Consider the following 14,960-nt stretch of genomic DNA (forward strand, 5'->3'; position numbering starts at 1 on the left):
TCGCACCTGGATGTTTGCCACGTTTGTTTTCTCCCTTTTCTCTTCCCCCATGGTTACAGTTCTTCTTTACTTCCTAACATTGTTGTTTGTGCATATTTTTGGGTATCCTATCCACTATTTCCACTCCTCAGGTCTGGTGCTGCATGTCGTTGTGGCATCTGTGGATCCTGGTGGCTATAGTGGCATGTTAGGGGCTCATACTGCAGGTGTGACCAGTAAACATCATTATAGCTGTCACAGTGCAGCTCTGCTCCCGATGGCATTTTAGGATCGGTTGGGGCTCACTCATTACAACTGGGCGAGTGATTCTGGTGCCTCCCTGCTGCAGAGAACAGCACATTACTGCATTGCAACTGAGATGAATCAATCGAAGGTAACAATGCGCCCCTGTTTCTTTCTCCCCCTTTCCCTGTCTTTACTGCAGTCCCACTGAAGGGATGCTGTTACCCTGAAACATCTACGTAGGGATTGAGGGGTGGCAGGGCCTAGCAATGGCTCCGCTTTCTGTGAACCTGGCCAAACATATTTCTAATTAATAGGCGGAGGTGCAGCGCGTCCACAGTGAAAAGAGAATATTCAGTGATACGAGTAAGACTAAACCAACATTTTGAAATAGAATATTATGGAGAAAATTATAACTATTTGAGGTATAAAGTACCAGAAAAACATGAGCTACAAAAACGGGATGCAATAATTCGATGATTTTCATAATGCAAATCATGAGATATTTAAACTGACTTTTTTGTGTTTGTGTTTAGCGTTTTATTGAACGAACAAATGAAATGTTTTTGTCTTGAGGAAACAAACTTATTGAATCAGGATGTAATCAGAATGAACTGTGAGGCACATTTCCTCAACACGGAATACTATGGTAGCAATAATTAGAGATATTGCTATTGATAAATGATTAGATTAAATAACTTTAATTGGAAATCAGTTTGGTGCCGCATACTACTAGACTAATGCTTTGCTGAATGAAAAAGTAAAATGTTTTTGCCCAAAGAAGCAATCTAACTGGATTGTAAAACATGTTTTCAAGGAGGCATATTTTGACAAATAATGAAGCATAAAAATTGATTTGACCCAGTGACTTGATTTTGAAACTACAGACTGTGTTTCTGGATTTACATTTTCAAAACAGAATGGAAGAGAAAACAGATGCTGATGATTATCGTTAATGGAGTGAACCCGAAAACTGTCTTGAGTTGCAATGAAATGTGAGGCACAGCAGCAATGTTCACACTGAGTAGCAGCAAGAGCTGGTCAGTGTCACAATTGATACTTATAGGTCTAGTGGACCAGGTTAGCCTCCCATCTCCTCATGTGTGCCCATGCTGCATTGTGGGGGATTTCAACTCAGGGCCCGATTTAGATCTAGCCGGACAAGTCACTCCGTTACAACGTTGACCGATATCCCATCCACTGAGATATATTTCCCATTATATTCTATGGGATTTATATTTCGGCGGACGATATATCTGTCACCGATGTAATGGAGTAACCCGTCCACCTAAATTTAAATCAGATCCTCAGTCTTCATTCATCCATAAATATTCATCATCAGGAATATGCTTGATGACACACAATCATTCTACATACTATTTCTAATCGATGGGCTTCCTAAGCGTGAGCTGATGCACCGGAAGTGAAGTCCACAACGGAGATACTTTTTTTTCAAAACACAAAATATGTAAATTTCTGTCTCATGAAGAAACTATGAGCATTGAAAATCATATCCAATTTTTATTGTTATTTTAATTTTATAAGGCGCACAGCTACCCTAGGGTTTCCCGGCGCCACCTGAAAGTGCACAACGAAAAGAAGAGAACTACATATTAAATAACCAAGTTTTTATACCTCGCCGGAAGATCTCATAAGAAGATTCACTACGGAGACCTGCCGGAAGGGAGTTCCATAAAGAAGGACCCAAGTGGGAGAAGGAGCGATCGCCCATACGCATTAGTCTCATCCTAGGAATGACAAACTTCGCCTGAGTAGCTGATCGAAGTGTGCGGGAAGGAACATAAGGGTGAACAAGAGTCAACAAGTAAGGAGGAGCCTTACCAGAATTTATCTTAAACATAAGACTCAAAGCCTTAAACTTAATGCGGCATTCGATCCTGAGCCAATGAAGTTCTCGAATTGAGCCTGAAATAGACGCAGTTTTGAGGATCTTACAAAGCAGCCATGCTGCGGCATTCTGTACTAACTGCAGCTTACGTAACACTTTCTTAGAGGCACCCAAGTACAGGATGTTACTATAGTCCATCCTTGAGGTGATAAGCGCCTGGACCACTGTGCGTTGGGCGGAAAAAGGTAACATCCATAAAAAAAATTATTAGCCACTTATTTATAAAAAGTAAACAGACAATCGGACAAGGAGAACACAATGTTATTCAGGGCACCGTAAAAATAATCAGAAGAAATCATTTGACGATAAACAATCACAAATATGTCTATTGTCTTACAAATTACCCCACATAAAATATATGCCAATGAGATGTAAGAGAACGTTGGTTAAGCATTAAGGAGTTTCACTTTCTCACGAACCTAGACATCCCAAATTTATATGCTACCTAAGGTACATACATATCTTGCAAACCATCTGGGGAAATAAACGGCCTTATTACGACTTTGGCGACTGTAGGACTACCAAAGCCACTGTGCTGTTGCCCACCAGATCAGGAGTTAAATCCTGGTCTGGTAGGCGGTCTAAGGCGGCGGTCTGCTCATTAAAGAGCCTGACATGCAGAGCGAAGCTCTCAGAGCACTAACTGCACCTTCTTGGATGATGTGGCATACATGCCACACCGTGCAGGAACTGGGGGTGCAAAACCCCGCATGCACCCCCAGGCCCAGGAGCGGCAGGGCCCCCTTTGCTGCCTCCTCTCACCCTTTTCATGGGGGGGCTCACCGCCCTGAAAAGGGCGGTGGACAGACATCTCCTAATAGCATAATAGTGCTCCTGACAGCCGCACGACTGTCGCAGGATCCTTGATACCCGGTCGGGGGTGCAGAAGTCCTGTGGCAGTTCGACCGCCGCAGTCGTAATACTGTGGGTGGTCCTACAGTGTGGCAGTGGTTGGAACGCCACCACGGGTTCGGTGGCCCTTGTAATAGGGCCCTTAGTGTTGCAGGTCTCCGGTTATCTTGGAACGTCTTTGCAAGTATGTGGATTGATTTATCAGGTCATTTTACCATACATCAAAGCAAATACCTGTGTCAGAATGGACGATATGAATTTGGTCAAAAGCTACTCTTTCCCTATCATCATGAACTACTTGTCACCACGGACAGAGTCCTTGTACACAAATGTATTGCAGGATGAAGTAATCAGGGTAACTGATGAATGCCTTGACATCCCAACTGCAATGCATAGTGTGCCCACTGACTACAGGGCTGACAACGCCCATATTGTGTTTCCCAAAAACCTTTTTCTGTGCAAGAACTTCTTTATCTGCAGATAAAAAGTCATGCGACGGAAGCTTCTTTTTAACTGAATCCGACCATATGTGCCCGACTTTGAAGAGAGTGACTTATCTGATTTGTAACATTTTAAATTAACATATGAAAGAGCAACATTGATAATATTTTTTATATGAAAGGAACCTAGGGCAGATTAGTCATGTTCCATGACTTGTTCAACCAAGAAATCCCACATTTATCATTCACTGCAAAGTCTGATAACCAATTATTCAATCTTCTAAATCTGAACATACAACATGAAGATTGCTAAAGGGACAATTGCTTAGCCTATAAAAAAATTTGCAAGAAGAAAGAGAGCTGCTTTAGAGAACCTCATCTATGCCAAGTTAGCTGAGAGAAGTTACCCATGTCAACTTCTAAAACAGTCAACAAAGTGCACTATGTTCTGTAAGTCTTGGGAGTACCCTGAATAACAAACCATGATGATTCATGTGCCGCAACTTAGAATCTTAAAACTTTTGTGCATCCTTTTCCTCGGCTTGAAAATATTCAAAGGCGGGTGCATATTAGCCACACCTTTAGTAGGTCAATACAGCAACACGGACTTCACTTTTATAGCATAGCTTGCTGTTTGGGTATAATAATAAACTATTTTCCATGGTACACGAGGAAATAGTCAATAGCCATTTCAATATATTCCCTTCAAAAAAATTCTATTAAAATTAATATGGTCTCACAGCAACAAATGCTCAAAGTGTTGTCAAGTACATCAGTTTTTGTCTTTAACCAAGACATTTTGACTATAGCAGATGTAGAAAATACTGAAACAAGACTAGCCTCTAAATTTTGATGATGTACAATCTCAATGACAAATGTTGACTTCCCTGGCCCTCTAAAATGAGCACAATGCCTACCTTACTGATCCCAACACTCATGTACATACACAGTGCTGAATTCAAAAACACCACTTTATCCTTGAAAATGCTCTGCACGTGCCAAAGCATAACTAGATATGACACAGAGGGAAGTGATGCTCACCCCCTGGAGCATGCACATAGGAATCGTTTCACTCACCCCTGATATTCAATGTACTTGTAGATCATGCCGGCGATCACCATGGCAACAATGGCATAGTACCAAGAGGAGATGAACATCAAAGCCAGGCATACACTCATGCCTAAGAAGGAAAGTGTCCTGGAAAAGTGAGAGGCGAGGGCATGAGAAGAAGAAGAAACCCTAGATTTTACATACACATTTGCAAACATCTTCTATTATCTAGAAACAGGTAATAAAAAGCAACAGAACCCTTTCCACTCAGGGAAGAAACAAGTTACTTACAACCACCACAGTTCTCCAGTGTTGCAAGTATTTCAACAAAAGATGCCAATGCTTGAGAGCCGTAGTTCGTGGTAACCTATTTCTTCTCTAGCATTGTATATTGTATACATGGACATACATGAATTCAAATAGCAAACAATACGGTAACAGCAAATTGTAATTGCATTTATCCATCTCTTACTACCCCTGACGAAGCGTCGAAGCGCTTTTCGGCAAGTAGCACACTATTCCGGAACCCAAAAAGGATTAGTGGTGAATTAGCATTGGAAAATATGAAATTAATTAGAGCAGTGGACATGTGAGTCTGTTATTAAGTCAAGTCTTTACCAATTTAACCATAATATTCAGCACAGGTGAGAAAGTGGGTCACCTCACTGAAATAAGTAGCAAAATAAACATTCTTAATTGCTGATTCTTCCCAAATTCTGCTTCCAAACAGTAATGTCTCACAAAGGCTTCTCTGCTCTTTCATGTGCCCGATATGCCAATGTCCAAAAGAGTAAGCTCTGCATAAAGGAGCGGTGTTGTAGGCATGCCTTTTATTAACTTCAATGCTACCCGTAACTGAGTGGCTTTAGAGTGACTGAAAGTGATGGCCACTGCAATCCACTTTGCGATCCCATACTATCTGCCCTGTTATCCCATGCTTCTGCGATCAATGCCAGAAGATGGGACTGTCCTTGCTGGGTGAGCCAAAGTAAATACATATCTGGTATGTGCCCTTGTGGGTCTTTTGTTCTTGTCTATTGAATGCAGCTGAACTACTCGCTGCAGAAAAAAGGAATTAGAGAGAATGACATCCAAACATCCAGTTAATTCTGTGACATTTTGAAGGACCTTTGTAATGATCTTGGGAGCTGCTCAAATAATGACTCTGGAGTGAAGCTACGGCAAGAAAACCACCTAGATGGTAAAAACATGGATGCCACTGATTTTCCTCAAAGATCTGAGCAGCAGAAGTAACTTTCTAAATGTGATGAATCGTATGTTGTATGTTGTGAATCTTACTGTCATATCAGCTCTGATACGTCGCTGCCTTCTTGAAGATGTCATTCAAAAAATGCCATCCCAACAATCAAACAACCTATTCTGCACTTTTTGATAGAGGTGGTGCTCCTCAATCAACCCCAGCTAATATTCACTATGTTTATGGTTGCTTTGATTATAGCAGAAGAGGTGTTGAATTGAGCCTTTTATAATTTCTCAAGTTGTAAAAACAATACCGGGAAGGGTAAAGGGAGTAAATGTAATCTTTTTTTCCTTATATAAGAACCACAATAGTCATCACCTTCACCAGTTTCCCAAATGATTCACTGAGCTGTCAAGAAAGCATCTTGGCTCATTGGCTGTGACGGGCAAGTCGTATCTCTCAGGGGCCCTCTGGTAGGAGAACGCAACACTGCAGAATCTTTGTTGTATAATCAGATGCGGGAGTGTTTTCACATCTACCATCGGAGCTATGTAGTCCACCTATTAGCTTCCTGTAGCGCCCTTGAGTGTTTCTTCATCCTCTTCTTTGACTCATCTTCAAGTTCATCGCCCTACATAGTGTCAGTCTTGAATTGTTGAGGGGGTGTGACGGGCAGTAGTGGTGCGTACTGCGTCAGTACAAAGACCATCTGCTGCACTGCTGGACCACGTTGCTGTGCCAGATTAGGTTTTTGGGACTATAGCTTGTAAGTCATAGCTGAGGTCTGCCTGGATCTTTAACATCAGTGGCACTTCGTACCAAAGTCTTACGTTGTAATAAGAATCATAACTTTCCAAATATTTGGTCTGTCTTAAATTCAGTGCTGGCCACCCTTCTCCTGGAAGTAGGGGTGTTGTCAACTCTCTGGATCGACCTTTCGATGTCCTTGGTACAGGCCAGGATCTCCCTCTTAGTCATCATGTATTTCACACACAACATTCCCAGGCTGTAAGCTGGGGCATCATGACCTCCTTATATCCATCGCCCTTCGCCTCACCATCCTCCTTGTTACGCAAGATCTTGACCAGAGGTTCTGCAGTGGCCTTTATAGATAATGTTACTGTCTAGTAATAGAAAGCATCTCTTCAATGGCTTCCAGATGGGTTGAAACTGAATTGAACCTGATGTCTGAAGACCATGGTCATCTTGGAAGACCCCTGAAGGGCTCCGAGACAAATGCCTCCGAAAAGAGCTAACAGGCTACCAACCTAACATGCTTGTCCTTTTGGTACTGTATTTAACTGTTAATGATACATCTGAAAACTGCCAAATAGAAAAGGACACTGAACAACGACAGAGAAAAAGGTTTAAATACATTATAAACACCAAAGGAATATCATTCTCTAAATAGGTTCACTAGGCACAAGCAAAATTCTGCTCCCAAAGGAGTAAAACAAAGAACATTCTTGAAATAAGCAGGGTCCTGTCTTTAGAGATCCTGTCAGGCAGAAGAATAGGTGAACAGAGGGTGAAGGACAATGCACATCTTTCTGGGATACTGAAGTGGTGCGGCTATCTGGATTATGGTCCACATTGTATTCTTGGAGCTTTAAGGCATATATTCATCCTCGTCATTGCTTTCACTTCTATTTTCTTATGGAATATATCTGGTCATGTATTTTAAGCCTGCTCTGGTGGTTTCTTAATGTGGTTTTAAAAAGTAGGACAAAAGAAAACAGACAATGTATATGGATGAGAGACGTGAATTATTTCATTAGTCTCCTTAGGAGTGTGTTTGGAGGGGGGGAGGGTGGAGGGGTATCCAATAAACCGGTTTGTAGTCCGTGAGAGTTAGTGATATTATTAAAGAATTCATGATAAAGGTACATTTCATTAAATTAAATGGCAAGTCATGATTTAATATTTTAAAACCTCCTTAATTCAACTATATTGCAGAACAGTATAAGCAAAGGTGCATGCCAATTCTACAACCACCATAAATCAATTCAGATTTTACACAGCCACTAAATAGAGTTTTTCCATTGTCTTCAATGCGTTTTGACTAAGTGATAGAAGTTAACTGAACAAATTGCATGTACATTTAATGTTAATTACATAATATCTAAGTTTTCCTACTTTTAGTTTCTCTTTTTCGTCAATACTGGTAGGGTTATTTTAGTGCTTCTAAACTTGAAGGAAAAGCAAAAGTGGCTAACAGTCTTAACATTTGTGTGTCGTAACAATGCATGTGGACAGGGTTTTCCCAGCGTGTGTTTAAATAAGTCCGCTTTTATTCGCCGCTTTCCCTCGTTCATGCCTGTTAGACCTGGCATCTTTGGCGTGGTTTCCATTGACTTTTTGCCTCTGCCTCCTGTATTTTTGACACTGTGCTGGATTTCGTTTTTGCTGGTTTAGATGCTTTGGGCACTTTGCCACTGCTGATCAGTGCCAAAGTGCAAGTGCTCCCTGGTCAAATTGTTATTATGATTGGCATATTTGTTTTACCAGTAGGTCCCTAGTAAAGTGCACTGGGTGTGCCAGGGCTGGTAATTGAGATGCTACTAGTGGGCTGCAGCACTGATTGTGCCACCCACAGGAGTAGCCCTAAAATGGTGTCTCAGGCCTGCCATCGCAGTGCCTGTGGGCAGTTGTTAACTGCCATGTTGTCCTGGCCAGTGCACCCACTTGCCAGGCCTGACCCTTACCTTTTCTTACACATTGGACACCCCTATAGTAGGCCCAAGGTACCCCCCTGGGCAGGGTGCAGTGAAAGGTAGGACATGTACTAGTGTGGGTGACATCCTGATAGTGAAATTCTGCCTATTTCGTTTTTCACTATTGAGAGGCTATCTTGCCCATAGGTTAGAATGGGGAATGCTGGGTATCATATTTACCTGCATATCCCATAGCGGCAAGATAGACATATGAAGTCTGGTATCCCTGAACTCAGAATTTGATAATGCATCTTTTAGGAAAGATGGTTTTTAAATTCTGTGTTGGAAAATAGCACTTTTAGGAAGAGTCTATTTTCCTGTTCAACCTTTCTGTGTGCCTCTGCCTGTTTGAGTATTGACTGTCTGGTTTGTGAGTGACAGGGGCTGGGGTGGCTGCAGGGGGTTGGGCGAGTCAGCACTAGGCTGAATAGACCTATCTGCACTTAGAGTGGTGGGAGGAGTTGCACCTGGGCCTGAATAGGGCTGTGCCTGCCTTCCACAATGCTGTCTCCACCTCCTGCGGTGTGTCTGATGGCCCTGGCCTCCCCTCACAAAGAAAGAAGACATGCCCATGCAGAGGGCCCCTAGAACTGGTTTGGACTGGATCCTGGACCCCTCACATATGTAAGAACAAAGACTTTTGGGGTATAAGTAGCTGTGCTGAAACCCCAGTAAAATTCGACTTCTACAATCAAGAGGAACCTCTGCCAGAAGAAGAACAGCTGAGGAAACTGACAAGGAAGACTGCCCTTGCTGTGTGCTCTGGGGCTGACCTGCAGTTTGCTGATTCCACTAAAGGAGAGGAAGGGGGACTTTGCTGTGTGCTGTGCTCCCCCCACCTGCTGGAAGATAAGACTTTGCTGTGTGCTGTTTCTCCAAGTGCTGTCCTCCTGTTGGGAACTCAGGGATATCAAGGTTCCCAAAACAACACTTATTGAGAAGCTGAGTGCGTGTTTCTGCGCACAGCCGGTGCCTGCTGGTGATCAGTGTGTACTAGAAATAAGGATCCCTATTTGGACAAAGGTACTTACCTCTGCCAACTAGAGATCCCCAGATCTAACAATGCCTATTGTCAATAATTTTTTCCTGTTCTTCAACCTTTCCTTCTTCCTTTTCCTTCAATTTGCTCTTGCATGTACCTTTACTTTATCTCACCTCCCTGCCAGCTACCGAGCAGGGCAATGTCACCCTATTTCAAAGATGGCATGGCTGGAAAAACACTCAGTCTCTAATTCTATTCTTCATGCAACTTCAAGCCACCCTAGAAAAATAACTGACAACTTACCCTATGAAGAATTCTAAGGATGAGAAGAAATGGTATGGTTCAGAACAAAATTTAAATTTAAAATGACAGAGTTACAAAACAAGGTTATAAACTACAATAATGTCAAGGCACTTCAAAGTAAAATCTACGACAAGGGAAAAATTGCTGTTTGAAGCTTCATTTAATCTCTGGAATTCAAAATATCATGCATTCGGTATCATAGAGATCATGGGGAAATAAGAATATTGATTAACAAACATTGGAACCTACTGACTCAAGATAAAATATGGAGTGTCCCAAAATAGCCATTCATAACATATAAAAAAATGAAGAAACCTTTAGTCAAACTTATTTAACAGTTACTTCAAAAAGCTAGCCATAGGAGAAAATACATGGCCCCAGGTTTTTATGCTTGTGGTATACAACTATGCACAAAGTTCTACCAAGAGTTTTGGAAAAAAGAAAAATAAGTCTACAAAATATGAAATGTGTCGATTTATAAATTATTTAACAACTTTATGCCTTTTGGCCAACAATATATAAGCACAATTCAAACGGGACTCAGGAAGTCCAGTTTTCCAAAGACTAATGATTCAATGGTTTGGTAAAACTGATAGCGTCAAAATCTTTCAGGATGATGTCCTTATTTTTGGGATGATGAAAATTGAACATGATAGGAGGTTAAGAGAAGTAACGGACACTTTAGAGCTAAAGGGTTTAACTTTGGGGATCTAAAAATGTGTGTGGCGTTCTCAAAATGCGCTTTTGCTTAGGATAAGATTACTTACTTGGGCTATGTTATTAATGTTGATGGTATAAAAACCATGTCAATATTAACTAATGCTATTCAATGTGTTCCTGCACCGTGTAATAAGGATGAAGTCGGGGCGTGGCCAAGCCGCCGACCGTAATGGCCGCGTAGGCTTGGAGCTCCACCGTAGAACCTCGGCATCCGACTGCCCATGCGGCGTTCCCCATGACTACGAGGCGGGCGAAGAAATGTGGGAAGCGGTGAGGGGCGGCCAGTAACTACCACGACCCAGGAGGAGCCCATAGTCCGCATCAGCATTGATGCGGTAGGCCCATGAGAGGAGAGGCCTACTGTCATGTTAGAAGCCAGGGGCTCGATTTACTCGGAGCTGCTGATCATTCCAGACAGGCTGTAGATGCCCAACGCGGGGACGGTGAGCTGTGTCTGAAGTGGCTGTACAAAGACGAGGTAAGTGGTAGGGGCATTAAGGGGCGCTCAGTACAGTTTCTATTGGATCAGTGTACCCCACAGACTTATATCCGGAGGACCCGTGGCAACAGGGGCCACGGGCGAGCCTGAGGACCAGTCCCGGGCCGGGAGCTGTGGGGTTGTATCAGTGCTGTCGCACCTCATACAATATCGCATGAACCTTCAAATGCCACTGACCACCACCCCTCCCCAGCCACATAGTCTGATGCTGTGAACAGGGGCATGAACTGCGACATAAGCGCCCATTAACATTGGGGCGCCTTCAAAAGATGGCACAAGGCCAGGCCGAACCACTATGACCCAGGGGGCATAATCGGAGACAGGATATTGGCATTCTGCACATCCAATACTGCAGTGTCTTCGCACTAATTGGAGCACACAGTTAACCGCCCACGCTTGGCCAACTACCCTTCTAACAACAGGCCAGCGGAGCGGACACAGTGTGTCAACATGGCGGAGGGAGGCGTACCACAAGCAGAAGCAGTGACTGGATCTGATACCATGTTATCGGAACACCGGGCAGGCTTCAAGGCCCTGGAAAGCCACTTTGATGCCCTAGATGAGATTTGACACCATGGGCATTAGACTTGACCAGCAGGAAGGGCGCATAACAGTTGAGGGCAGAATCTCCGGCCTGGAGGATGGAACCGCCCAAACCACCAAAAAACTCGAGCGCATGGAGAAGATACTTTTTTTAAACCTTTGTTTATTAGTTTTTGATAGTGAATAACAAAAAACAGCAGACAATCACTGCAGCACATCCGCAAGTACTACAGAACGAAGCAGTATACATCATTAAGACATTTAACACATTACATGTACCCCATGCTCATATTAGTTGAGTCGACGGCTTTCAGACAGTTCCATAGTCCATCATTCCATACTGCGCATATGTCCTCGAAATTGGCAGTATTTCACTATCAGGACATGTCACCCACACTAGTGCATGTCCTACCTTTCACTGCACCCTGCCCAGGAGGGTACCTTGGGCCTACCATAGGGGTGTCCAATGTGTAAGAAAAGGTAAGGGTCAGGCCTGGCAAGTGTGTACACTGGCAAGGACAGCATGGCAATTAGCAACTGCCCACAGGCACTGCGATGGCAGGCCTGAGACACCAGTGGGCCACAAAGAGATGGACATTAAAACGTTCCAGAAGTGGAAACTCATTGCGCGACCACCATCCCCGGCTCCCCACACATGCCCCCACATACAAACTTCAGCAAATGCCCACAGCATGGGGGAAACAAAGCACAGCATCATCCCCCTACCTCCCCTCTCATGATCCACTTAGAGGACCATGAGCTTATTTCCCTGCAATCATCACATCAGGATCAACATTGCAGCTCATGTGGTGTCTTCAGGGGTGTGTTGCAGGAGGTACTGTTTGAGGGGTCCCCATATATCCTTGGGTCTGGATCTGCGGGGTAACGATTCCGCATATATGGCACCATGGTCTTGACTATATATCAAATCATCGAGCCACTGTTTAAATTTGGGGGCACGTCCCCACCCCACCTGCACGCCACCCTTCTTTTTGCTAACAGTAACGCAAGTGTGACATAACGGCGATAGGCCTGTGGAAGCCTCTGAGTATATCTCAGCAGTGCCAAAAGTGGACTACAATCAATGACATCTGACGTCATTTGTGTGAGTGCCTCAAAGACCTTCCGAGACCCGGGGGCATTCTCACGCCAGATGTAAAAAACCAGCCCCTTGGCTACCACAGCGGTCACAGTTATCAGTGTCTCTCAGCTTGAGTCTGTATAGCTTTGCGGGTGTGCAATATATACGTTGAATGTATCAAAAGTAAATAATACGCAATCTGCAGCTGGAGGAGATGTATGCAAGTTGCACGCAACAGTACCTCCACTGTTCAAGTGTTAATTCAAGACCCAGATCAGTGGACCAGTGACGCAGTGCCGCATGCCTAGGCTCCGGCTGGTGGGTACGTATAGTATGATATAAAGTAGAGACCATGTGCCCGGGGCCATCAGCAGTCAGCATACGATGTAACGGCGCTAGGGGCTCCGGTTCCTTGGGAAACTCCGGGATAACGGTCCGCATACCCTGTTATAACCGTAAATATAAGAATGTATCTAACGGAGTGGGAGTCGTCTGCCGGAAGAATTGTTCAGCTGAGCAAAACTTCCCTTGTATAAAGAGATCTCCCCATGTAAAAATGGTCAGTCGGGCACACAATTTATGAAACCCCGTTTCTTGTAATAATGACATCTGGGGATGATAGGAGAGAGGCAGTATTGGCGAATATATGATTGCGGCGTTAAGACGACGACCAATTCTATGCCATGCGGTGACTGTACTCGTGAGAGTGGTGGGTGGCACGTTTCTGGCAGGAGCGGGCTCATGAATCATCCCACACAACGGAATCGGGTCCGCCAGCCAGTTCTCTGCCGCAATTTGAGGCATACAGCGTGGGGGGTTCATCCAGAAATAAGCATAATGTGCCTGCGCGCATTCAAAATATAGTTCAAAATCTGGTAAATCAAACCCACCTTGCACATACGGCCTCATGAGTACTGTCCATTGCAGGCGGGGCTGTTTGCCTCCCCAAAATAATCTCAGCAATTCCGTTCTGAGGGAAGCGAAAAAATGTCGCCCTGGATGATACAGAATATTCAGAAAGAGATATAAGAACTGCGGGAGAATCACCATTTTTATCAGGGAGGCACGGCCAGCCATTGATAAAGGCAAAGCTATCCAGCGTGTGACGTTGCAGGAAAGGCGTTCCATGGCTGTGCCATAATTAAGGCGTAGAATCTCATAGTGGGTATTTCCAATTTGAATCCCTAAGTAGCGCAGATCTGTATCGCACCAATCTAAGGGGAAATCAAGTGCAAATTTTGTCACTGCAGACATGAGGGGAAAAATCAATGACTTCGCCCAATTAATATGGACTCCAGAAAGGTGTCCAAACATAATAAATTCCCGCAATATTGGATTAAGATTGTTTTGCGGATCCCTGACATATAACGTCATATCGTCTGCATAAAGCGAGATTAGGATTTGTCGCAGGTTACATCGCAACGCACGTTCCCGATGGTGCTGCCTTTACAGGCTAAGGGCTCTATCGCAAGGGTGAAGAGCAGGGGAGACAGTGGGCACCCCTGTCTAGTGCCTCGGGATATGGGAATTTCAGCAGACATGTGCCCATTTATGAGAATTCGGGCAGTGGGGCGAGTGTATAACAGGCGTATCCAGGAAACAAAGATCGCTGGGAAGCCCATCCGGCACAGTATGGCATTGAGATAATCCCATTCCATGGAATCAAATGCCTTTGTGGCATCTAAAAAGACCGCAGCCATGGGTACTTCCGGCGCTACATTCTGGAGGATAGAAAATAATGTACGAAGATTATGTGAGTTGGCTCGCCCAGGTATAAAGCCAGATTGATCAGGCAATACCAATTTATCGATTAATATAATTAGTCTATTGGCGATGACCTTTGCCAGGATTTTAGTGTCGCAGTTCACTAGGGATAGGGGCCTATAGGAATCATATGAAGTAGGGGCCTTACCGGTTTTAAGTAGGGACGTTATCAAAGCCGCCCTCATGGATGGGGGAAGTTTGCCATCTTCCATGGATTCGGCTTATACATCCTTCAGCACTGGGGCCATGATGTCAATGCAAGTCTTATAAAATTTGGCTGGTAGACCATCGAACCCCGGGGCCTTACTAGATTTTTGTTGCATAAATGCCTCTCGAATTTCGTCGAGTTCAAAGGGGGCACTGAGGAAGTCCCTGTGGTGGTCCTCAAGCCACCCCAGTGCCACATCACCCAAAAAGCTGTCAAGTTCTATTCTGCCCTGGCGTTGCGAAGTGTACAGAGTGGAGTAGTGTGTTGTAAAGCATGCTAATATGTCAGCAGTATCCATGTATACCTCCCCGTCAGAGCCAAGTATTTCCAGAACGTTGTGCGAGCCTCTAGGTCTCTTAATCATGTCCGCTAAAGCCCTCCCAGGACGTTCCCCCTCTCCATATCTCCTCGCCTTCCAATATTTCCCCCTAAAATTGGATTCCCGAGCTGCAGTATCTGCATAGTCGGCCAG

The 14,960-nt window shown here is 44.1% G+C and overlaps 1 protein-coding gene across 1 annotated transcript in view; it reads right to left on the reverse strand.

The window, feature by feature from the left end:
* Nucleotides 1-4,496: 4,496 nt before the first annotated feature.
* LOC146869340 (solute carrier family 12 member 6-like) overlaps nucleotides 4,497-14,960 on the reverse strand; it is a 395,891-nt gene continuing 385,427 nt past the window's right edge. The window contains exon 15 of the mRNA XM_085651058.1: nucleotides 4,497-4,620. Within this exon, the coding sequence (XP_085507184.1) occupies nucleotides 4,497-4,620 (124 nt within the window). The remainder of the gene's footprint in view (nucleotides 4,621-14,960) is intronic.

Source organism: Triturus cristatus, chromosome 1_1 (assembly GCF_964204655.1).
Source record: "Triturus cristatus chromosome 1_1, aTriCri1.1, whole genome shotgun sequence".
In the NCBI taxonomy this organism is placed as follows: Eukaryota; Metazoa; Chordata; class Amphibia; order Caudata; family Salamandridae; genus Triturus; species Triturus cristatus.